This window comes from Gallinula chloropus (genome assembly GCF_964237585.1).
Source record: "Gallinula chloropus genome assembly, chromosome: 3".
NCBI lineage: Eukaryota > Metazoa > Chordata > Aves > Gruiformes > Rallidae > Gallinula > Gallinula chloropus.
In genome coordinates this window covers 107434802-107460359 of record NC_140087.1, presented here as the reverse complement: position 1 = coordinate 107460359, position 25558 = coordinate 107434802, and the positions used below count along the sequence as shown (strand labels likewise).

The window sequence follows — 25558 nt, the reverse complement described above, 5'->3', positions numbered from 1 at the left end:
CTGCTTTTTATAAATAAAAATACCATTATTCTGTTGTTCTCCATGTCTAGTGAAGCAACCAGCTCTTTTATAAGTAAGGAATAATGGAACTGAGCCTTTCCCCTCCTTTCAAGGAAATAGGGATAGGTGTCATCTGGTGCCAGTAAGAGAATGGCTGTACCTCATTCCTAAGAAAGATGGGACAAGAACCATTGGTGGCCAACTGCACCTTGACTGCTGACATGCTGCAGGAAATCTGCTCTGGTTTATAAATCCTCCTGGCAGATGAGATACAATGTAACTCTTCTACTGAAATGTCTTGGCAAAAACTAAACTTGGGAGTGCTTGGGCCTGTAAGTCATGCTACAATAAGCTCCACAGCGAGTTTGAGGATTTCTTAAGCTTTTTTTTAATTAAAATTAACTTTGGGTTTTGCTCTGATGCTTTCTACTTTTGTTTGCTTTTTTTTTTAAGTTTTCTTAGAAAAACAGGACTGTGCACATCTAGAGATCCATTAGCCACCACACACTTTTTACATTGTTTTATTTCAAGTCCAATAGATATTCCATCTTTGTAACTTACCAAAAAAAATAAATACTACCATAGTACCTCCTGCCTCTGAAATATCTTTTTATAAAGCCATGAACAAGAGATATTGAAGCCACTGTAAAAATTACTGGAAATGGTAGGAAGATCTTAGACAATTATCAATGTAATTTGAGCAGCCAAAGATTCTTTTCCTGTAACATCAGGGTCTTGATGCTTCATGGATGAAGCTTGAGCATTTTCTTTTAACTGCTGTCTAGAAGACTCAGGTCAATCTTGAAGTAGACATAAGGATAGTATTCTTGGTTGCTCAGTTGTAAACCAGGGATGTCCATGCCAGGCTGCAAAAGGGAACAGTGTGCCTTGAGTATCAGTAAACAACCTGCTGCACGGTTCCAAACTACAGTGGATTGCTTTTATGTTCCTCTTCCACAGGTGGAAAGGGGTTTCGTATTTCACGTGCTTGGGGTGAGGAATTAACTGCTGAGGATATGGTACTTGCTTAGTGTTTTCAGGCTGCCCCATGCAGTTAGTGTTGAGAATTCATGCTCAGCAGCAACTGAGCGTCTATTGGAGCATTTTTGTGTCCTTCAGCTCTAGAGCAATTTCTTTCTCCTCCCTTCATGCACTGGCCCTCTCCTATGTGCTGATTTTAGGCTGTTTCAATGCCCAGGGGCTTGTCACAAATAATGTGCACGCTCAACATGGAGAGGGAGAAAGCAAGGACTGCTGCTTGCTGAAGGCCTAGGCTGAGGTATTTAGTCACTGAGTGCCTTCTGCGGTGGATGGAGGTGTCACTGTCCTAGCACTTACTCCAAATTCTTTTTCCTGGCTTGTGTCAACCTGAATGTTTGTGGAAGAGTTGAAGCTTTTTCCCTAGAGGAGCTGACGTGATTGGGCAGACATCAGATGCTTAAACAGAAAATGTAAGTGCTCCCTATGTATCTTTGTCATAAGCTCACCCTGCCTGTTACCCTAATCCAGGGGTTAGAGCTGCAGCCAAGGGTTGAGCATTGCACACTGTGGAGTTGCTTGCTCTGATCCCTGGACTGTGAAAGTGTTTGGCTGAACCCTGACACGCTGCAGCATGTGCAGTCACAGTCCCCATACGTACATCCATTATACTCGCTGCTGCCACTTCATCCAGGTGTTTGAAGACCACGTTTAGGACATCTCTCAGGCGTTTCACAGACTTCCTGTTTGGCTGCAGCAGCATCGCTTGGAAGTTCACAGGGAGGCCGTACCTTGAACACAAAGGCACTTGTGGTCACCTGCTGGACAGGGGCCCAGGCACACCTTCCCCTCCTGCCCCTTTCCTGCCTGGGGCCCGGGCACACCTTCCCCTCCCTACCCTGCCACCTGCTTGTGCATCCCAGAAACAATCCCCGTGATGGCATGCTGCCTCCTTATCACAGAATGGTAGGGGTTGGAAGAGACCTCTGGGGATCATTTCATCAAAAAACATTTTGGAGACAAAACATCGACTAGTCTCTCTTCCATTTCCCTCTAAGTGCCCCCAGAGAACTGTTTTCACCAGCTCTCTGTCATCTTTCTGGGATCATCTGAACTGACTCCTGTGAGCTTCTGGAGCAGGTAAGGGATGTTCCCTCCTGCGAAGGTGCTGCCCCATGAAGACAGCCGTGCGTTTGGACGCACAGAGGAATCTCTGCTGGCACTGTGTGTTTACCCACCTACCTCAGGACAGATTCAACAAAGACTCTCAAGGCTTTCACGTGAATCCAAGCCACGAACGCTTCACTGAAGTTCACTTTCAGCCAGCGCAGTAAGGGGCCCTGTGAGAACAGATGCAGCAGTATTGTGAGATGGTGCTCAGGCAGCCCGGTGGTGGCTCCCACTTGGTCAGAAACTCAGGTGACCTTGGGCAAACAGTGCTCTGTGTCCCACACCTCTGTTTCCTGGGCGCAAGGGAGCTCACACGACTGCTGGAACCACAGAGCCAGTTCCGAGCGCGAGGGGCTTGGGTACACTGGTAGCAACAGCTGTTACAGGGGCCGTCAATTTGATGTGCTACTCACATATTGTTGTTTCTTATCAGAAGCTAACTTCATCAGCTCTTCCTTCTCACATTTCAGTTCCTTCTCATCAAAGTAAAACTCTCGAACCATGAACCTGCAATTGAATGACAGTTGTTCTCCTGAGCCGCAGCCCATGCAATATGCACACTTGTTTGCTTTGCCTCTGGAGAAGCAGCTACATGGTATTTCCAAGCAGCTAGCCATTCAATGTTCACGTGGAGGGTGGGAGCTGAAGTCACACCCAGAAAACAAGCTTCCTGCTGTCAGCAGGATCTGCAGTTTGGTGGTTAAAGAACAGGGTGACTGTCTCTGCTGCCACAACTCCTCCCCACCCTGCCTTTTCCACAGCTTTAGGGCCAGCAGAAGCCCAAAAAGTAAAGTCCTAAAAAAAAGCGATGGATTCATCAGCTCTGCATGCAGAACAAGCCTCACCTTACCGTCTGCTTGGGAGCCTTCTTAGAGTGCTTACCTGTTCTCCCTGGCTTTAGCCTTGAAGTCTTCCATCACTTTTCTAAATAGGGTCACTGTGAAGAGTCCTCCCTCTGCATCCTCAGCAATCATTCTGTGGGAAGGAAATCCACTGCTGGGATTTGACATGGCAAATCCCTCATGCCTTAGTACCTTCCTCTTGCAGGGTTTTTTTTCATTTATGATACTGACCCACACCCTGCTTTGCAAGCACTGCTGTGGCTGGGATAGGGAACAAAGGCTTTACTAGCACCTGCCAGGCTATCCCCCAGTGGAAAGCTGCTACGAGTTAAGCTCCTGAACCCATCCTAGTGCGTGCACATTCTGCCTGGTCTCTGTCTCCTGGTAACATTCCCCACTTCCCATGCACTTGTGGTTCTGGGACAGGCAGGAGCATGCAGCTTTCTTCATTCTCTGTGCTTTCTGCTGCTTCCATTTCTGATGATGACACTGTCACCTCTTGCGCCCTGGAGTGCACCTCGTGGCCTGTGTGAGCTACACAGTGGAGTATTTAGTTCCTAGGAAGGATCTTTTACTCCAGGTGAAATGTAAGTTAATTTAATTAGCAAATGCTGGTACACTGAATTATCCTATTCTACAGCAGGAAGCAATTAAAGATGCAAAGACAGTGTTTGATCTTTGCAAGAAGTGGTTTCCATGAAGTCATATGTGACTGCCCCGTCTGAATTATGCTCGGATTATGCAACAAATTGTTTTACACACAAAGCAAAGGCCCTGGTAGAAAAACCAAGATCACTGGAAAAGGGAACAACAGGATAACTGTAAAATAAGTGATGATATTTTTTCTTTCATCTGCACTTCCCTTCAACAGTCACTTCTGATTTCAACTGAGAATGAGATCAGGCAAATGTGTATGTTGAAGTGGAGTCTGTGTGTTAGACAAGTGATTCCTTCCAGGATCCAGTGACTTGAGGGGCTGCAATGCAGCAAGGTTCTCCAAAACAAACAGGGACCTTAATTGGGAATCTCACTTACTTAGTGGAGCGAGGCACTACCATCTCGGAGAGGGACTCGTAGGTCTTCTGCCACTGCACGTAGCTTGACCTTGAGCAACACAACACAAAGCACAGTAAATACATCCTATATAGTAGAAAGCAAATGTGTTGGTAAGTACAGTTAATTAAGCTAATGGCTTAGGGCAGAAGCATTGGAGCTCTTTGTGGTGGGTTATGTGATAAAGACACACTAAGCATCTCCTATCCTTTCCTCTCCTAATCGTCAGCTAGGGAAATGTTTCCCTCAACACCACACCCTCAGCCCTCACTTGGGTCTTGACATGAGAAGAGCCCTGAGCAGGAAGCCAGCGGTGGGATTGATGTGGCTTTTGGCACACACTTCCAGGCTGCCACACAGCATCCCATGGTGCAGGACCCCTGTGCACCGTCCCTGGTCCGTGGGTAGGTGCAGTACCTGCGGCATATGCAACCCCAGAGCAATCTGGGGCTATGCTGCAGGCATGGTGAGTGCCAGCACTGAGAGAAAGGGGACAAGGGGTGGTGACAGTTTGCAATGCAGGGAGTCTGTTCACAAGGGGATCTAAAGGAATGTGCAGATAATAACCTCAGCAAACTTATTGCAGATAGCTTTGTGTGTGTGATTTTCACAGACAGAAAACTAAGTGTGTGTGTCTGTGTGTGTGTGTGTGTGTCTGTGTGTGTATTGCAGGGGAATATCCAGAGGGGAAAAGTTTTGTCTAGGTTTCTAAGAAGGTTGTTGTGTAACTTCACAACTGATGGTGATGGCAGTCATCCTATGTGTGGATGCTTACAGATATTTGGCCAGCAGAAGCCTTGTGAGTTCAACAGGTCTAACTCCCTTCAGGAGGTGGCTAAGCTCCAGCAAGAATCTGATTTTTCTCTTTTTTTTAACCTTGTACTGTTCCTACTGGCAGGCTGTTTGAGAACCGCCTCTGTAGCCATTTAAGACCTACGTCCCGATTCTGTCCTGCTCCGAGTATGGAGCTGTCTTCACAGAATCACAAGGTTGGAAAAGACCCTTAAGATCATCAAGTCCAACCATTCCCATCCTATGCTAAACCATATCCCTAAGTACCTCATCTACCCTTTTGTTAAACACATCCAGGGATGGTGACTCAACCACCTTCCTGGGCAGCCTGTTCCAGGCCCTGCCAACTCTAAAAAGAATCTTTGCCTCTTTCTTTTGATTTTCATCAACGAACTGTTCTTGGCTAACATCTCCTCTCTGCCCCGTGCCCCAGCCACAGCGCTGGTGAGCTGCCCAACCTGACCAGCGTGGTCCGGATCCGGAGCTCAGGCCTGAAACCCAAGGGCACACTGAGCGTGTCTGCACACACTGTTGCCTTACTTTGGCACCACGACGAGCAGCGTGATCAGATACTCTGAATTCAGAACAAAGTCTTCTTTGTGCACAATGTCTGCCAGGGTCCGAGTCAGCAGATTTCCCCTGCGCCGAAGAAGACAATAAACATTAGCAGGAGCAGCACGCTGGAGGCACTGGGCTGTGGGTACAGCTGCTAATAGTGTGTATGGGGGTAGAAGGTGGCCATGAAGGTGACTAAAAGACACGTCTACGCTTTGAAAATGACCATTTAGTTATTTTTCCTGCAACTAAAAAGAATAACACCCAACTAATAGTAATGGCAGAACACTGGTGACTAGCACTAGGCTCGTTCATGCCCTGTGTGTGAAATGACATCATTCTTCTGCTACTTTTTCTACAGTAAGGGTGCAGAGGCTTGCAAAGTGGGGCCTGTGGGAGCCAGTCTCTTCCCAGCCTAAGCCCACTGATCACAGGACACACCTAGTGAGTGTAGATGGCTGGGGCTGGCCTAGCATGGCTGGTAGGCAGTAGGTGTGTCAGGGAAGAGAACTGCTGGCCTCCCTGTCACTGGGCAGCGGGGAAGAAGAACCACCAGTAGGTTTTGGTTTGACATTTGCTGTGCCAATTTAAATGTTAATTAACTGGCCGGTAACATTAGATGTTTGCTCAACCCAAGCTAGATGGCACTGGTAGACACCAGACTTGCCAGCATTTAAAGGTGGATGGGACAGGGAGAGGAAGATAGATGTGGGTCACGAGGTCTCTGTTCTTCTCCCTCATTGCCTTGCTGGAGGACTGACACTGCTCATGTTCCACACAGGACTTCTGCCTCTCTCCAGGTGCTTAAAGCTAATGTGGGAGCTGGAGAGATGCTGCAGGAGTGAGCTGGGAGTAAAAATGGTGCCAAGAAAAGGGAAATGGGAGATAATGTCCCCTTTTCCCATAATTATCCACATGCACATGGCCCAAGACAAACATGTCAAATAACATCTATGCTGAGCTGGATGCCCAGGCCAGTGGTGCTGGCTGGCAGGGGTGAGGCATGAGGGGGGAAGATGTAATGGTCCTATGGCTCTGCTGACCCTCCTGGGCACTGCAGTCCTCATGTTAAGCATGTCTTCACAAGGTACAGATTTTTTGTGACAAAGTCCTTCTGAACCACCACCTGGAAGTAAGTTTTTTCTGTGGTTTCTGGTTGGATTCAGCAGAGTTGGTGCCAGGCATGCTCATTCTAGCTCCAGAACAAAATTCCAACCATCCTGAAATTCAATTTCAGCCCCTGTGTCCCATCATCCATGGGCAAAGGCTGTTTTCTAGGGCTGCAGTGCCAGGAAGGTGAGGACCTACCCATGTCCTGTGCCCAGAGCAAGGGGACTCATTAGGAAAGGATAACACATGAACATGTGTTGGGTGACAGCTTGTACAGCATCTAAGTTGCTCTAAATTTACTACTTACTGGAATTTACCCTTCTCCTCAGTGGTACTCTGAAGAAAATCCAGGTACCAGCAGTGATATGGGTAAAGAGAATATGAAGTTGAGGACTGGCAAGAGAACATTTGGGAAGCCCTGACAGACCATTATCTGGGCTAATATAATGAAACAAAGAAAAGAACAATGTAAGTGGGATGCTGGTGAGGTAAGCACAGTGAGGAAGGAGAACAGATGACTTTGCCTGGAATACTGTAAAACTGACTTTCTGAACAGCATTTGCTGAGCTCCTGTAGGAAATGAATCTGTCCTGCAAAGGAATCCATTGGCTGGCCCAGCTGACCTCATTTCTGACTCCCTGAAGTCTCATCACAACAACACAATGCATTCAGTGTTGACTCTTTCCAAGACTCTGCTCACACTGCCAATAAAATCCTATTGGAACGGTGGTCTCTCCAAGCTGACTGAGATGTGCTGACGACACCAGCTCCCTCCCCAGCTTTGCTTGGTCCACAGATGATCCACATAAGCCCCCAGGCCAGAAAAACGTGTTTGCAGCAGCACACACATGGTCCAGAGCACAGTGACGGGTGTGAGCAGGCACTGTCTGCAGCTCAGCCCACACCATCCCAGATGTGAACAGGCAGGTGCTGTACTTACACGGTCTTTTTCTCCAGGCTCTGCAAATTCCCTTTAATGTTGTTGTAGGCAGCTGATCGGGCCTTTAGGTCTGATTCTATTTGAGTCACTTGCTAAAACAAAGTTAAAGAAACAGGGAGTCAAATCAGGGCTCGAGGTGGTGTCCTCACTCCTCTCTGGCCACCTCTGCACCTTAACAGCAGGAGGGAGCTGTTGGAGCCTGTGCCAGAGCTCCCCATGCAAAGGCCTCTGCTCAAACTGGGATGCAGTTAGCTGTTGCTCCCCGTGTTACTGCTGTATCTAAGGGGCAAGCTCAGGGATTCCTTTGTTACCTGTATCATACAAAGCATCCTGCCTTCCTGAATGGGCTGGCAGTAAACATTTATTGCAGCCTGCAATGTACTTGATTGAATGTTGGACCAACAATCCCACAAAAGAACTCCAAAATGGAGAAAATGTCATAAAAACCAGTCTATAAAACATTACAACGAAGGGGATTCAAGTGCAGAAAATATGTCAATGTGCTCTAGTAAATCTGATAAAGTGCCATATACCTATAGGCTGGATAGGTTTAAATATGATATATCATTATTATTACAGTAGAAATTAAAACAGTCCCAACTGCTTCAGTACAAAGCGTGTGCTTCTGAGCCTGTTCTGCCCAAACCAACGTTCTCACTGACTGCCATGAAAAAAGGGACCAAAAACTGTCAAAAGCCAAGCTTCCCTATGCTGACATCTTTTTAATTTGTGGAGTACAATTTACCTTTGCCAATGCTTCTGATATATTCTTCAGCGGCTGCTTTATGGGATATTTGGCCATGTCCCACTCGAACCGTGTCAGGTAGCTAATTAGATCGACTGAAAAGAGAAAGAGATGCATTAAGGCAGACAGCTTACCAGATGGCAACGTCTGGGTCGTAGTCCCCAGCTGTAGCCCAGCCATAACTTTGATTAACATTTGAGATGACAGTAAACCAGCAGCCCACCTCTGAATCCTCACAGCAATCTGATCTAGATCAAATCCGCACAGATCATGTGCTCAATCTGGTGATCTTTCTATACATTAAGAAGTACTTAGAAGTTGAAGCAGAAATCTTTTCTGGAGGACACTTAAGAGTATGAAAGAAGCGTTACTGTAAAATAAGCTGTTATCAGCAGGACACTGCAATGTGCAGCCATTCTCCACGGTAGAAGCAGCCTCACCTTGATTACTGCAACAGGCCTGAATTTAACCCCAGCAAGAGCTCTACAAAAAATACTGGCCCAGGATCAGCAGTACTACTTTGGGTTAATGAGAGCTTGATCAAAGATATTATGAGTGTAGATGATGTTACTCTACAATTCAGTCATGCACTCACTAGAAGTCAAACCAATTCATATGCGATGAGGAGTTCCCCATTGGCTTTGCATCCCCATCTCACACAAAGCCACACAGTATTTCTCTAAATGGGTAAATCCGGTCACAGCATCCAACAACAGAAATTCACAGCAAGACCCTGTGCATGCAGCCCCCCCAAATAAGGCACCCTCGGACCTTGGGGAGCCATGGCTTCTTCCTAAAATTGAGGGGAGATGACACATTTAATGCTCAGCTCCCAGAACAGGATGATGCTGTTGCACTCTGAATACCAAAGCTCCTTAACATTAGAAAGCATTGAGGCTTGATACATGATGGTACTGAATAAGGAACTCTCCAGCAGCTCATGAAATCAGACCCCTGCAACTTCATGGAATGGGATAAAGTCACAAATCCTGCCACAGACAGCAGGGCTGGACTATCCCCTTGCAGGTTAGGGGGGGCTAGAGGAAGGCAGCAGGCAGGGGCTCAGTGTCTAGACAAAGAGGCCGGGGGCACTGTTACCTGCAGTGTGGGCTTCCTTCCACACCAGGAGTGGAAACATGGAGAAGATCCACAGGGATAAAGGGGAGCAAAACAAGCTCAAGGTACCAAGTAAAAGGAGGGGCATGCTGGGGCTGCTCAGTGCTCTTTGCTACCTTGTCTAGAGAGCTAATCCAGTCCCACAGTGAGGTCTGAGCGTAGTTTCTTGGGGGCTGGACTTCCAGGGTGTGGGGAAGACTTTATGAACCAAGATACATGAGTAGGAATGTGAAAAGTGGAGTAACTGCCATACTGCTGGCTGAGTGTACCACCCTGTCTCATATGACACTGAACACCCAAATAGCCTTTCCACAGGCTTCTCTCACCCCACAACAGAGTCAGTTTACCCTATTAGATTTCCAAAGCATGGAAAGTCTTATGTTAGAAGGAAACAGGCTTCTTAGCAAGGGATAAACCACGTGGGAGGCAGAGACCACTGGCATGACAGTGTTCTCTCCCTCTTTCTAAAACCACATCCAGTGGACAGGAGTCACGAGGCCAAGATCCAACCCTTCCCGCTCAGGTCTGACAGGGAGTCAGCAAATTCTCCTGCACAGGGAGGGGGTGGGAAGGGGAGAAAACTGCAGAAGGCAGGGAGAGCTATCACACAGCTCCATTGGGCACAGTTCTTTGGCAATGTTTGCTCATGGTCTCTGGGAAGGAAGGCAGGGAGGCCAAAAATACTCAAGCAATAAAAAATCACGGAGCATTTTCAGCACAGGGTACACGATACAAGGATTTCATCCTGCTGTCCTCTTCCAAGCTTCCTGTCTTAGGTTTTGCTAAATTCAGCATGAATGAAACCTGCAAAGTGCACAGTATTACTGGGCTGTGTGGAGGAACAGCATATTCACATGCTCTTTAAAGACAGGCACCCACCTATTTGTAGCCGAGAAGATACAAAGTTCCCTGAAGACCTACACATGCCCTCTCTATCTTCAGGTTCCTTGAATCTCTGCAGAGTTCAAATGTTAGGCAGTTAAGCACAACGGGAGTTCTCAGCCCATCTTACAAGTTCACTCCCCAGCAGTGCTCTAGCAGGGGTGCAGTTCAGTTAAAGCAGCCTGATCTTGAGGGTGGCACAAAACTACTGAGAAGGCATTACCACAGCTGAGATTAAAAGGTGAAGCAGCCCAAGCGCCCTGTTGCTCCTGCCATGGCACCCCTCACTTAGGGAACCTGGCAAGTCACTTATAAAAGACTTCACATCCAGGAGAGATGCCTCTGACCTGCCCCAACGCACTCACAGCTGTCCAGAAGCCCCACAGCCCAAACCTCTCATAACTGAACCTCTCATAACTCAGCTCTAAGAGGCAATATCAAACACTTTCCCCTCACAACACTTAATTCTTCAGAACTGTTGCACTTCCCATTTTGCTTTGTTTTGAGCTCACTACAAAGGATGGAGTTGTGCCACCACTTCCCAAATTTTAACATTCACTTGGGTTGAACGTTACTGTAAACTGAGGAGAATATGGTCCAAATCTTTGAAGAAAAGCTTCACTCACATTTCACATTTTTTATTCTGTCATAATCAAGGAAGCATTCCTTGCTGTTGTGAGATACTCAAATTCCCTTTAGTACTCAAACCCCAGAATTTCCTCCTGTGAGATCCCTCCATGGGGCTGCTTCCAGCTGTTGCCCACTGGAAAGCAGTATGTGTGTGTTCACTGTATTTTCTGACACTTTGCATTTTTCCTCACACTAATCTAACCAAACAACTGTTAGACACACAGCCACCGCTTTTTTCAGGACCAATCTGCTGTCAGGAATATATACAACTGAGTTAAAATCAGAAAACCTGTACAGAATAACTTCAAATTCGAGCTGGCACAGGCCAATAGTCTGAAACATGATCATGCAGCAAGAAATCATGTCTTACAATTATGTTTCTGATTTCTCAACCTCGAGGAAGTCTTCAACTTTAGGCTCCTTTTGCTAACCAGAAAGTGGAGGAGGAAGAATCTGTCCAGCGAAGTTGCTGTTTATGAAGACTGGCACTGGAACATGTCAGGGGATTCCTCATATACTAAAGCTGAGTCAGATTTTTTAAGATGCAGTCAATAATCTTGGAAAGGCTAATGTCTTAGTTTAATATGATTTGTTGGAATGATCGAGTCCAGACAGAGGGCAGAAATCAGTAACACATACAAGTAATTTCCACGTCCTTCTATTGCAACCCATGCAGAGCTGAGAGGAAAGGAAAATGGTGCTGAAAGAGGAAAGAAAGGCAAGAAGTTAAACCTGTTGTTTCTCAAGCCATAGGGATATCGTGATCAAGCTGCGAGGTCGTTACTTGAGAAATCCATCGTAACCTGATCACTGTATCTCTACAACCAGACCAAGGCTTGCCTCTAGCACTAACACACACAAACACATGCTTGTCACAACACCGCAGTCGTCAATCCTCAACATACTTTTTAGACATTTCATTTTATCCTTTAGCCCTGAAACACAAGAAGTGGGATTACTGCACTTGTTGAGCGGTTCCTCTCAGCCAAAATCAGTCTCATTTCAGGCAAGGACATTTCTAAAAGAACTCCATCCCCACCCTTTACTCATCCAGAGCTGCAGTACAGTGCTGCTGGCAGGCCATGGCTGGTGGAGTGGGCACTGCCAGTCTGTCTGGCAGTTATCAGCACCACACAACAAGCCCGCAGCTGGTGTGTGTAACACATCCAACCTTGCTGTACTTTTCCAGGAGAGAAATTTGCTCCAAAACACACTCAGGGTCTAGCAAGGCATGCAGAAACCCAGAAGCCATCAGGCTTTGAGTACTGTTCTAGATAATAAAGCGGGGAAATTAGTTCAGGGAAGTTATAAAACCACCATATTGACTCCTCAGGGAAGATGTGTACAGCAATGCAGTGGGGTCCCACGGCCCTCTGTCATGCCAGGAGTGCCCCTGTCATCACTGCCTGCCCTCCTTCTCTGCTACACAGCTGCTGCCAGGGCAGGACATCCCTGGAGGGAACTTCCTCCTAGCAGGAGTAGCACATACACATCCTCTGTGAGTGCAGCCCCAGCTCCATGTTTTGGGGCTGCTGCTTCACACATCCACATGTGATGTCAGAATTCCAGTGAGCAACATGATCTACCCCAGCACTGTGAGAGGGAAGGCAAACCACCAACAGATAACTGACAGATGTCATACCACCATGCAGAATGAGATTTAGCTGCTCTAAGAGATCAAGCCCATACAGGGCACAGAAAGGTGCTAGGTCATTTTTTTTAGGAGTGAAGAAGGACACTTCCTGCTTTCCTCCTCAGCTCAGGCATTAGAAACTAGTACTGAACACCCTCCTGGAAGCAAAGCTGATGCTGGATAAAGCTTCTGCTATCTTCAAGAAAAATGGGAGAGGGCTAGATATATTTGTACAAAGGATTGATGATGGTTGTCCTAACGTGCCACACGCTCATGTTCTGAAGCAACACAGGCAGCATCAATGCATTAAAATATTCACCTACCTCCATTGGCCAGAAGATTTTCCTGGACTTTATCTTTTGAGTCCTCCATAACTTCTCCTATGTACTGGGCTATTTTCTTTATTATGCTTAGGTGTAACAAGAGAAACTTTGTTAGTGATGAAACAAAATGAATATAAAGCAGTTGTCACAATGATCTGATAAACACAGTGATCCCCAAACAGAACACTTCTGAAGCAAGGTTAATTTGCAATTTAAATTATGATAAACAACCTGTGGCATGTTGCAGGACTAGAAGTCTTGATTCTAAGTACACTGATCTCCACAAACATATAATAATATCATCTCCCCAGTGTTCTAAACTTCCAAAAGATCAAGATCCCTAACAGAAAACAGAAAGCAAGAAACCCATGTTTAAAAGTCTAAGGGTGATGGAGGAACATACATACATGATCTGTTCCATGGGATACTAAATAAACTCTTACAGCTTGCTGAGATAAAGTTCTTACAAAGTAAGAGGAGAACAACAATGTTCTCCTGTTGTCATGGAGAATTTCCTTCTTACTGCTCTTCTTGAGCTGACTCTCTCTCTCTTTACCATGGTGAACAAAAGGCTCTTTTAAGGTGTGGGAGAACCAGATTCAAATCTTCCTTCTGCCCAATTCAGAGCAGTGAATTGAAGAGAGTCACTCCTGGAGAACATTGTCTCTACACGGTTACTTATTCTCTGATTATTTTAAAAACCAGATTGATTAGGTCCCTCCAGCAGTAGATCCCCCTGCCTCAAGTCAAAGTACTTATCACATAGAGGTCATGAGCCTTTCTGGTTCTTCTAGCATTGCTAGAGCTCTGCACTCAGAATTATTCACAGAATTTGACCTTGAGAAAAAAAAAAAGCAACAGCTAAAAGTAACTTCCTGATCATAAACCTGTCAGAGACATGGAATGGACATAATCCCTGGCATGGTGTCATGGAGTGGAGCATGGCAGGTTGCTCCTCCCTTTCTTTCCTTATGGGGGGGAGACTACTGCAGCTGCAGATGAGCTGGAGACTGAATGGACCCCTGCAGTGTTCGGACAATGTGTCTTGAGACCTCCCGTGGCTTTCAGAAGCTCAGGAAACGGACTTCAAGCCAGGTACAGATACCACAAGAGCATCAGAGAAAAACGTTTTCTTTGATGTGCTGCAAGCACATATATGGGCCATTTAAAGCAGTAATTTACAGAAGTAAAGATTCCCTCTGTCTCCATTCCTGTGAAGAAACTCAGAATCTTTGGCAAGGTTCTGTGGTGGGGAGGAAAAATCTGAGATTGCTGATGCTGCCAAGAATGAAGTAGTCAGAATTCCTGCTGTTTGGGACCGTTCAGCTTGTATGAGACCTTAATGTGGTCTTTCAATATATAAAGGGGACTTAGAAGAAAGATGGAGAGAGACTTTTTACCAGTGCCTATAGTGACAGGACAAGAGCGACAGTTTTCCACTGAAAGAGGGTAGGTTTAGGTGAGGTATAAAGAACTTCCCTGTGAGAGCAGTGAGGCCCTGGCACAGGCTGCCCAGAAAAAACTGTGGCTGCCTCCTCCCTGTCAGTGCCCAAGGCCAGGTTGGATGGGGCTTTGGGCACCCTGGGCTAGTGGAGGCTGTACCTGCCCATGGCAGGGGGTCGGAACTAGATGGGCTTTGAGGTCCCTTCCAACCCAAACCATTCTTTTCATGACCCTGGACAGACACAGCTCAGAGTGCCTGTAGGAACCTGCACCACTGCACTGTAGGTCACAGCCCTCTTAGGGCTGTGTAGTTTTCCACCCTCTGGCTGCAGCCATGTAGGTGTGGCTTGCACTGGTGCAAGGTAAGCGTGGCTGAACTGTATGGTGCCTGCACTCTGGCTGTGGGGCAGGTGGGGGATCCATACAGCAGTTCCCCATCAGCTGCAACCTTGCTGAGCACTCCTGCAGCCTTCAGCTTGTAGATGCAGCTCATTTTCAGCTCCCTCACAATGCCCAGGGAGCCCAAAGGAACTTAGAACAAGACAAGACTCCAGCCCAGTTGGTAAGAACAGCAGGAGACTAAGGACATTACGAAGAAAGCAACCAACAAGAAAGTGTAAAAACCAGCAGCTTTTCCAAGGGGCCTGAGCTGCTTTCATTACTGCTGAGTGCAGCTGGGGGATAACCCGACAGCTGGGAGATGGCTCTAGGTGTATCTCCACAGGTATGAATGGCAGGACAGGTACATGCTCTCGTGCATCCAACAGTCCCAGCTGTGGAGGTGAGGCTTGGCTCCCTTCCAGCCCATATGCTCCAGAGTCCCTGCAGGCAGGACACGAGCAGGAGGTATATAAACACTGGGCCAGAGAGATGTTCTCTAGTCCTGGCTTAGTCTCTGTGCGGGATTCACTCATCTGATACATTTCCTGTGCAAAGACAGAACACACACCCAGCACACCTCTGATGCCTGGGGCAAGAGAGAGGAGTCAGGCCCCCAGAAGAGCACCACACTGACTACAATGACATCCCACAGTGAGCAGCTTTCACATCCAACCCTTAAACCTCTGCCTTTAGGTGAGACGAATCCCAACTTACATTTAAAAAAAACCCAAACCAAAAACCTCTAAAACTCTTAATTTAAATGATGTTGTCTATTAAAGGGTGCTACCAGCTAGACCTCCACAATACAGCGCGGAGCAGAAGCCCTGCAATCTGAAGCCACTGTGGAATGGTCCACAGACTGAGGACCCAGGAGAACGCCCAGCTAGGAGTGACTGAGAGGATCGTCAGCTGGGGAGCGCTCCATGCTACCACAGGCAACATGGAAAAACACCCCGCCTCCCTCTGTAAATAAATAATAAAAGTATGTGGAAACAATAGATCCTGCAAACTCTTGCCCCTTCTCTGCTGTCCCGGCAGGAGGCAGCGCTGACAGGTTTGTGCTGCCTGGCTTTACGGGTAGTTTGTTTGTCTAGCAACAGTTCAGCAGGTAGCTGTTTCAGAGGAACAGGAACATAAATCCTTAGGTCATTTGAACGGGCTTGTAACCCTCTGGATGCCATTTATTTCAACAAAATGTGATTGCTTGGCATTTAAAGCCTTGAATCACAATTTAGGCTCAAAACCTGGCATGTTTATTTAATGCAAAATGCTTTTGTACATCCTTGTGGACCTTGATTTGTGTTGATTATTCTCTGCTATCACTCTAATGCTTTTTCATATTTTTAGCACATTCTTCTTACTTTTAAATCTTGTTGCTCCTTGCTTAGCTAGCTGAATAGGCAAACAAGACAAAGAAAGAGGTGGAGTCCTTATCTCAGTAGCTTATGGTGGAAGGGCCTCATTTGCTCAGTCATACGCTAAGTGTCATTACCAGCATTAAAGGGGCAGTTAGTGGGATAAAGTGGCAGTCAGTTTGAACAAGCATCAGTACTATGTTCTCAAGACCAAGGTAACAGGAGACTGAGCCTAGGACACACTGACGTTTCACTTAAAATCACCCTCTGTGATCTTACATGGACTCTACAGGTGGCATTCCAGAAGTACTAAATCTTCACAAGGCTGGGAATTAGCTAAGCCCTTCTGAAAATCAGTTCTGCATCATTTTTGGCAACCCTCAAAGACAGATCACGCGGTTGCTTGGCTATCTGCTGCCCTGACTAGAGGCACTTCCCTTCAGAACAGATGGTAGTTATTGGCACTGTTTCTCCCCAAATCTGTCCTCATCCTCGCTTCATGAAGCATCTCTGCAGTATGAACCAGAGGCCTGAATGTGTTTACAAAGAATATAGGATAGTTTTTTTGGCAGGATCACAATGGAGAAGGTTTTCTTGATGAATTAAGTATTAAATTGCTCTGTCTCGCTAAAAATCCTAAAAAACAATATGGTTTAGTTTTAGGTAGTCCTGTGAGGAGCAGGGGGTTAGACTCAATGACCCTTATTGGTCCCTTCTAACTTGAGATATTCTGCGATCCTAAAAAGATCAGCGCTGTGTGCAACCCAGAGTGGTCAAATGCAGGTATCCTGACAGAGTCCTGCACCAGTAAAGGAGAGAAAAAAAAAATCAGAGAAATGCTTTCTAACAGACTTCTTTTCACCCAAACTCCCTAGCACAGAGGTGATTGATCAGTGTGTCTATGTGTCCACAACTGCCAGACAAAATCTATGAAAGTATCAAGCACACTTAGACAAGTGAATCTTTATCAGCCCTGGCTGGAGGGAAATAAAAGGTGAAAAGCCTCAAAGGGTAACACAAAAAACAAACCCCCAAACAAAAACAACACAACCCCAAAAAGCCTAGCAGCTTGTACTGTCATTGCCTCAATAACAAAGTTTACTTTGTGCCAGGAAGTATCTCACAACCTGACATTTTCTCAGCTCGCTATACTTGTTATTCATTGTACACCCAGGTCAGCTTGGCCCAAACAGCAATCTGGCAATGACCAGCAAGGAGATCTTGTGAGTCTTTGTGCAAGTAGGTTTGATACAATCTGAGTCAGTTTTCTGATTTTCATGGAGTTTAAAAGTCTGAGAGGGAGAACTCCAGAAGAACTTCAGAGGAACTTGTTCCTTAGACCTCCTATAATCTGGTTGAAAAGCGGCAGAGGGCTCAAGAAATATATTGTGGGAAAATAAGATCAGGGAGGGCTTCATATCCTCCAAACTTTGTTTTATTAATTTCAGTTTCTGACTTGGGTGGGGTGATGTTCTTTACAAAAGAAAGAACCTTTTTTAGCAGTTTCCCTTTGAAGAACATTTTCCCTAGCACTGCCACTGAAACAGAGTGCTGTGCAGACAAAACTAGCATAGACTTAATCCATCCACATTTAAAGGAATGGTCCCTTCTTTGTGATGGCTCCGTGACAATCAACACAAGGGTTAAACAAAGCCTATCCACTTCAGTCCAGTTGTAGCCTGGGTTGAACTGAGTCAGGCCGAGGTGAACACAAGGACATAGCGTCCCATAAAAACAATGTCTGTTTCTCATTTGTAGGTAGTAAATAAGATCTATTTTACCTTTCAGCAAAACTATCAAGTTTTCCCAACTCATCTGACAGACCAACAAGAGCATCCAGTGTCCCCACCTGTGCAAAAGATGAGAAGTAGGTGAAAGATGCGCAAGTCTGTCTAAGGCTTCTGTTGGCACAACTTTATTTACTTGGTGGAAAAGAACAGCAATTCCTTTACCCGAGACCCAGGGCACAAAAAGCCTTTTCCAACAAAGGAAAAAAGTGTGCATGGTCTCCAGATTACACACCAGCATCGTCCTTCCTGTTCTGATTCCTGTACCACTCAGTAGCATAGCCTGGTCTTTTATGTGATAAAATAGTGACTAGAAATGCACACGACACCTGTAAACCAAACTGGATGTGCTGAGAGAGCGCCAAGGGGAGCAGCACTTATGCAAATGGGGGGGGGGTGTCCTCTCTTTGCGCTCTTTGCCGTCACTGAAGACTAACCCTCCAGCAAAGCCATTTCCCCCAAGCCCAGACTAACATCTGCTTTTTGAATGACTCTCTCACAGTCATAATCCCGTGTGTGTGGTATTGCAATGTACTGCCGAACCTCTGCTTGTCACGTTGCCAGCTCAACGTTATGAAGCTGGAGGAGAAGAAACAAGTTTCACATAGAACAATTTGTGGATGGTTAATCAGCTGGTTGCATCTTCAGCTACTGCAAAGGCTTTATTACCTTTAGCATTAGCAGACACACACCAACAGCATCTAGGTAAGGCCCACAGATGGTAAAAATCACACCAATCTGGGGCACACATGCAAAAGGCAAAATTCCCAGTCTGAAACATTAATGTGTCAGTTCAGCGGGTCATTACTTTAGAATGGGCCACGCCCCCCTTTTACTTGCACCCTTATGTAATAGGAATAGCTCGAGTTATAAGTGCTAACAATCTTTTTGGATTAAAGCCAGATCCTGTACCATAGCTTCTTTAAGTAACGGGTGATGGCAATTCCCCAAAGAACCAAGTCCTACACCTGCGGGAGCTCCACTGACCTTAAATGAAGCACATTTGGGTTTTCTATAGTCACAAGTGAAATGAAAATAATGCGCAGATCTTATAAAATAAGGATTAAATAATGCAAAGATATTAATATCAATGATGGGCTACTACTCTTCCTACTTATATGATGATATGGAGCTGGACAATCTAGCTGAATGTAGACACACATCCACTTCCCAAAGAGCAATGTGCACTGTGGCACTGTTCTCTGTCAGCAGGCTGTAGATACTCAGCTGCTACTCCCTCTGCATTAGCCACCCAAGGTGTACAATGCTGCGTGACTTTCACGACTGGCAGCAAACGGAACACCAAAGGCAACAGGTTAGTTATTTAACTCATCTCGCTCACTGTCAGTCCTTATACATACATCCTTCCAACGCAAAGGTCAGCTTCAAGCACAATGACTTCTTTTCTCACTGATCAATTTTCAGCTGACTGAATGCAACTCACACCCCAACAGCAATCTTCTACACACCACGTCTTATCCCAAAAGGTGAATCCCACATTTATCCCAAAAGCCTTTAGCCCCAGCTAATGCTGCTGTATTGCCCACACACAAACAATTACCTTTAAGTCTGGAATATGGAACTTGCTGTTGCTGGACAGGTTGGATTTAGCAGTCACTGTGTTCATTCTCTCCCACGCCTGCAGGTTGGTTTTATCTCCCGGGGCGGAAATTAGCCAGAACTCTGACATGATGTAGGATTTTCCCTTCACTCCTGGTCACTGTAGAAACACAAAGCAGGTAAGAGGTTAAAAGAGCACTGTACAAAATGGGCGCTTCCCTAAGTAAAGTTACAACAGATTAATGTTTGAGTTTTTTTCAGAAACACAAGGAGAGTGAGTCAGTCCCGTGTCTCAGCCTGAAATGGAACATGACCTTCTCCAGAATGTCACTGAAAGAGCGCTGCTGTTCCTCCTTTCTCAGGGTTGATCCATCCAGTTTCTGAATGAAGAAAAGAAGCTTCCTCCTCCCCTTTTCTCTCCTTGCCTGTTCCATCCCCCTTGCACTGCAGGTCCAGTCTCCGCTGTGGAGTTCAGGGACTTCACTAAACCACCCAACCGTGATGAAGGATTTCTGTTTGATAAATATGGCCTCTCAAATTTTTGGACACTTGAAGGCAAAAGCGACAGCACGATGTAAAAAGACCTCTGCTGAACATACAGGCTCCAAGAGATGCCCCTGGCCAACTGGAGTATTGCTTTCTCCTGCTTCTCTTCCCAGGCTGGGTAGGAGGGAGCTGGAGGAAGGCAAGTCGTGCTGTACAGACACGGTATCAGCAGAACAATCGAGCTAACAGTCGGAGAACAGCTGGTAACCGATCACCCCGGCGCAGGACAGCGAGCAGCAGACGCCGCTCAGAGAGAGCGCAGGGACACTCGCCTCCCACCCGCCCCCGACGTGCCCCCGCGGCGCCCGGCCGCTGCCCGGAGCCCGGTCCTCCCTCCGCCCCGGGGGTCCCAGCATCGCCGAGCAGGGCGGAGGTGCGGGCGCTGCCCGTACGCGCCGGGCTCTGCCAGGGGGGCCAGGGGCGGGGCGGGGGGAGACACACACGCTGCCCGCTGCCTTACCTGTGCGAGCTGCCGCTCCCTGCCCGCGCCGCCCCGTGCTGCCAGCCCGGCCGCGGCTGCCGGCGGGGCGGCGCGGACATGCGGGCAGGGGCAGGGTCGGGGCGGAGCGGAGCGGAGCGGGGCGTGGGGCAGGCCGGGCGGGCGGCGGGGCAGTGGCAGGGCAGCGGTGGGTGCGAGGCAGTGGGGGTTGCTCCCGGCGCAGGGCCGAGCCTGGGAAGCCGGTGACAGCTCCGGCTTGCAGCCTTTCATCTCTTCACTGTCTTTTAAACTCGGAAAAACATACCCGCCGAGGCCATTTCTTTTCATTAAACGCTGAAGGGTTTGGAATGAGTAAAGAAACTTTCAGGACAGTTGTTTCTGGGACTTCCCTGGGTGCTTTAAGTAACAACACACCAGCGCTGCCGGAGTCCGCAGGGCAGCGATGCTTCCTCTCCCGGAGGTGCCGCTGCTGAGCAAAGCACGGCTGTGGCTTGCAGGCTTTACCAAGTCTTCGGTTTGCCTTATGTTGTTTTTACGTTTGCTTAAGGTCCCGGGAGCGTTTCGTGGTACGTGTGAAGTGTTCATGGTGCATCCAGTTCTCATTTCCCAGCCCTGTGCTCGAATCACTCGGCTGCCACGCAGCACTTGGGCAATCCCTCCTGTTGCCAGCGTTAAATTTTCTTCAAAAGACGGTGCATTCTTTTGCTCATATTTCTGTGTACCAAATGTAAATGAAGCATCACAAGAAATTAATCAGAAGGATGCTCTTCCCCAGCCCCCCACCCCCTGCCCCCATATAACCTGCCCCAAATAGACAGGGTTTGAGCTGCCTGGGCCAGGAAGGTCTGGTCATGCATAGAAGCAGATGTGGTGACGCCTCCAAGAACACTAAATCAAGATCCCTAAATGGCTTTAAGTATCTCCAGCATTAGATAGAAACAGCTGATGAAAGACATCCAGAATCACAGTCTTGCATTTGGACAGTGACATCTAAACCATGCTTTAAGTAGCTAACACACAGGTCAAGGTCTTAGGGTCTAAACACGTAGACTCTATTTGCCAAGGATTCACCTCCCTCTGCTTCTCTTTAATGTTTTTAGTGATATATAAAACAGCAATACATGTGCAGAGGAGGAAAGTCTCTCCAGAAAAAAGACACTGAGAAGACTGGTAGCTGAAATAACCACTCTATGGGTTGTTTTGCTTGTGGCTTGTTGGTTTATTCTTTTTCCCTTCTAAGCTAATGAAACATTCCATGTTTGTAACTGTGATTATTCTAGTTCTTTTCAGTCACGGTGTCCCCAAGTCCCCAGCAAAGTACTTTTCAGAAGTCATGCAAAAAACCTAACACAGCGTTCACAGGAACAGTGGTTATTGTCTAATCTTCCCATCCTTTCTTGTTGTTTCTTTAGACTATATGTTTTAATAATTACAACAGAATTAGCTGACATCTGAGTATGTACATCATACATTTCTACCCACAGACTAGCTGCCTGAGAGGTACAGTAAACCCCATCAGCTCTTTCCCATCTCAGACTGAGTACACAGTTTACACTGGATCTCTGCTGCAGTCTCAAGCCACAGAAATACTTTGCACAATTTATTTTAGAGATGTTACGTTCCCATAAGCTTCTTTAATTTGGAGTTGTGTCAGCATCTGACACTGACGCTGACAGATGAGAAACATTACTCACTGTAGTAGCACTAGCTGTTGGGGATGCTTCAGTACGTATGGATATTACAGTGAGGAAGGGAAAACACAAGCTGAAAGGTTGTCAGATTTCTAGATTCTACAGTGCATGTTACTTCCTTCCTAAATGTTTTTATCCCAGCAATGTCACATTTCTGTTTCTTTTCTTTTTTTCCATTTAGAATCATCTGCTTTGGTTACTTCTATAAAAGTGGAAAATATTTTATTAATTACTGTTTTGTTAATTATTGAAAATTATCAAGGAAACATGTTAATGCCTAAGCAATGTCCTCCTGAGTGTTATCTGTTAGCAGATTTTCTGGTTTTGCTGTGACTTCTAAATCATTTTCTTTCCCCCCATTGCACATTTTAACAGCAGCAAAGGTGGAGGGAGGAAGGAGCACACAGCCCCACGTGCCACGTGGGGATATGGAGAGTGTGCCGCACGCTCTGGTGGCGACACAGCTATGACAGCTCATGTCTCCCCTGACATTTCCCTGGCTGGGACTGTGCGTTGTGCCCTGTGATCTCAAAGCTGTCTAATTCCCTCATGACCATCATGTGTCTCTTGGCTGCCTTTGATCCATCAGTGCAGTGAACCCTTCTGCGACTTTGCCTCTCTCTGGGCTCGAGTGCTTCTTCAGATGTCGTGCTAGGGAGCGAAGCTCAGCCTCCCAACAGTCATGACGAGCTCTGAAATAGCCTTCATGAAATACGTCCTGAGGCAGATTTCCCTAACATAATGAAAATCAATTACCTAGACAATTATGACACTGATACTAATGGGAAAGTTTGTGTCTTAAGCTTGCTAAACAGCAACTACTACAGAGCTGTAGCTCTCTACAAAATAATTTATGTACCTATTATGTTCATTACCTGTTTAGTCTTCTAGTAATGTGTGGCTTTTTTCCCCCTCTGCTTAGAAAGAATCTTTTAAATCCTATTTCCTAGTCCGGTACATTTTATTATTATTGTAGCAATGTATTTATAGTCTAAAATATTTCAACGAAGGATCTCCTAAATAACTTGATAATGGATAATATCATTTAAATGAAAACATTTTTCTGTGTACTTTTAAGATTAGTGCACAAATTACTTCATCATAATTGCTTAGCTGTACATCCATTTCTTAATTACCTTAAAGAATATTGGAATATTGGCTATTCAGTCTCTGTACAGGGAAGTAAAGCAGGACCTTCCTGATGAATGGCTTTTATACACTCAATGTGAAATGTTGTTTCAGTGTGAGTACTCCTGACAAACCATACTTATATGTATGGACATACTGAAGGGGGACTGTCTAGTCATCGTTAGAATCAGCAAAGATTCCATTCAGTTTGCTTATAACCAGCAAACTTTTCACTGCATCATCTGAATGGAAAATCTACACATATATCATTACCAAACCCAACAAAGGTTCATTATATACAGAAAGCAAAACCATTTGTCAAAGCTTCTCCTGCATCATTCAGATCCTGATTGCTTTATCTCTGTAGTAAGAGTAGCATGTAGATTTAGCTGCTCTCAAATTCTCTGGATTGAGATGTTAATAGTCCACATTCTAGTTGACCACTGATTTTCTAGTTGATCCCACTGATTTTCTAAGAAGCCTTAAATGTAGGACTGGCCAGGCTCAGATTTCTCAACTTGGCCTGAGAACTGAATTTCTGAAATTCAGAACTGAATTTAAGAAAGTCATGTAACTTCCCAGTCTGTAAGAATCTCCAGAGCTCCAGGCCTCCAGGAATTCTTTGTTAGTTCAGTCCTCCTGATCCTGCTTAATGCCTTCTGAGGTGCACTGGATTTTTCCAGGATGACATCAGTCTTCTGTACACCTTGCAGCATACCGACCCACTCCTTCAGATGCCTGAGATTTCTTAGGGCATCCCGAATGGCACATAACCCCTACATGTGAAGTGAATTCAGTCTTAAATACCTATTAAAAGACAGCGGTGGGCTAAGCAATTAGCCGAACCTAGAAATGCCTGAGCTCACCCAGAAGACACCTGGTGGCTACTACACTGCATTGCTCCTCATTAGCTGCACTTACTAGGGATGAAATTCAGCTGCCTGAGCTTCTAGTGCCACTTGAGATGTCCTTTCACATCCCTCCTGGCCTCCAGCTCATGCAGAAGGGCATGGGTTTTCCGTAGGTCTTGTGTCAGCCCCACCTGGGTGTCCTAGATACTATATAGCATCTCAAATGCCACTAGACAACCTACATTTAAGCAAGTGAAGACTGCTCCCTGAAAGGGAAACTTAGACATCTAGCATCTATGTAGGCACCTGGATTTAGGTGTGTTAATCTCCCATGGATCTTGGCTATAACGCCCTCTGATATGAACAGAGTTCTTTCTAGTCACGATGATGGTATCACCATTGTTGAACTGTATCATCCAGGGAATGGTATATATAACTTAATTGAATCACAGAATCACAGAACATTAGGATTTGGAAGGGACCTTGAAAGATCTCGTCCAACCCCCCTGCCAGAGCAGGATCACCTAGACTAAATCACACAGGAACACATCCAGGCAGGTTTGAACGTCTCCAGAGAAGGAGGCTCCTGGGCAGTCTGTCCCTGTGCTCTGTCACTCTCACAGTGAAAAAGTTTGTTCTTATGTTCACATGGAACTTCCTACACTCCAGCTGGCACCCGTTGCCCCTTGTCCTGTTGCTGGCCATCCCTGAGAAGAGCCTGGCTCCATCCTCCTGACTGTCGCCCTTTACATATTTATAAACACTGATAAGGTCACCCCTCAGTCTCCTCTTCTCCAACCTAAAGAGCCCCAGCTCCCTCACCCTGTCCTCATAAGGAGGGTGTTCCACTCCCTTACTCATCTTGGTGGCCCTGCACTGGACTCTTTCAAGGTGTTCTATGTCCTTGCCCAGCTTCAGTTTGCATCCTGTACAGTTCTTACATATTGTTGTGGGAAGTATTTGGATTTAATTGTTTTTTTGAGGGTGTACATGGGTTGGATATGTTACTTTGACCCTTGCTGTTGTTCTTGTAGGTTTAAGCAGCACCAGTCTCGCTTTTGCTTGTCCTTGTTTAAATGGCAGTGCCACAAAGCAGTGAAAATATGTCTTTTCACGTTTGCAGGCAAAGCTCTGACCAACCAAACCCCGGGTCCCTTGCTTCTGTAGGGATAGACACGGTCCTCCCAATTCTGGCAGCGTGACTCCTCGGTACTGCCGCCCCACCAGTGTCTGGATCTTACAGGACGGGGTCTCGCCTGCCAAGCAGGGAGAGAGCGACTCTCCTCACACACGGCCGGCCCTGCAGCCCCCTCCTCGCAGTGCCCCTCCTCGCGGGCTCCCGCGCCCGGCAGCCTCCGGCACGGGGACTCTCTGAGCTCCCGGGGAAGCTGGCAGCAGCCGAGCCGTTCCGGAGGGGAGCAGCGGCGCTGGCAAAGCTCGCTTTCCCGTGAATTCGCTTCTTCCCCACAAAGAGGGGGCGAGAACCACCCCCGGCCACCCCGTACGAGCGCAGCACAACCCCGCGGCCGGGCGGAAGCAGCGGCAGGCAGGAAGCGTGGCGTCTTCCGCTTCCTCTCCGCCCGGGAAGAGGCGGGCACAGCCGTGGCC

General features: G+C 46.7%; 1 protein-coding gene across 1 annotated transcript; it reads right to left on the bottom strand.

Annotated features, from left to right (window-relative positions):
- Positions 1-420: 420 nt before the first annotated feature.
- Positions 421-20326, bottom strand: ATP6V1C2 (ATPase H+ transporting V1 subunit C2). Its single transcript, XM_084262145.1, has 13 exons — positions 20302-20326; positions 19297-19455; positions 17730-17797; positions 12770-12855; positions 8186-8280; positions 7441-7532; positions 5376-5474; positions 4026-4094; positions 3031-3123; positions 2562-2655; positions 2221-2318; positions 1640-1769; positions 421-866 (listed from the first exon to the last, which is right to left on the bottom strand). Exons 2-13 carry the CDS (start codon positions 19423-19425, stop codon positions 771-773), a joined length of 1149 nt encoding a protein of 382 aa, XP_084118271.1. The 5' UTR covers positions 19426-19455; positions 20302-20326; the 3' UTR covers positions 421-770.
- Positions 20327-25558: the final 5232 nt, after the last annotated feature.

What these genes read in the sequence shown, in the direction of transcription:
- ATP6V1C2 (XM_084262145.1), bottom strand. Translation starts at nt 19,425, where the DNA reads ATGTCAGAGTTCTGGCTAATTTCCGCCCCGGGAGATAAAACCAACCTG. An exon ending in TCCATATTCCAGACTTAAAG is followed by an intron (nt 17,798 to 19,296) that starts GTAATTGTTTGT and finishes TCTTTTGCACAG; the next exon opens with GTGGGGACACTGGATGCTCT. An exon ending in GTAGTGCCTCGCTCCACTAA is followed by an intron (nt 3,124 to 4,025) that starts GTAAGTGAGATT and finishes TCCTTCCCACAG; the next exon opens with AATGATTGCTGAGGATGCAG.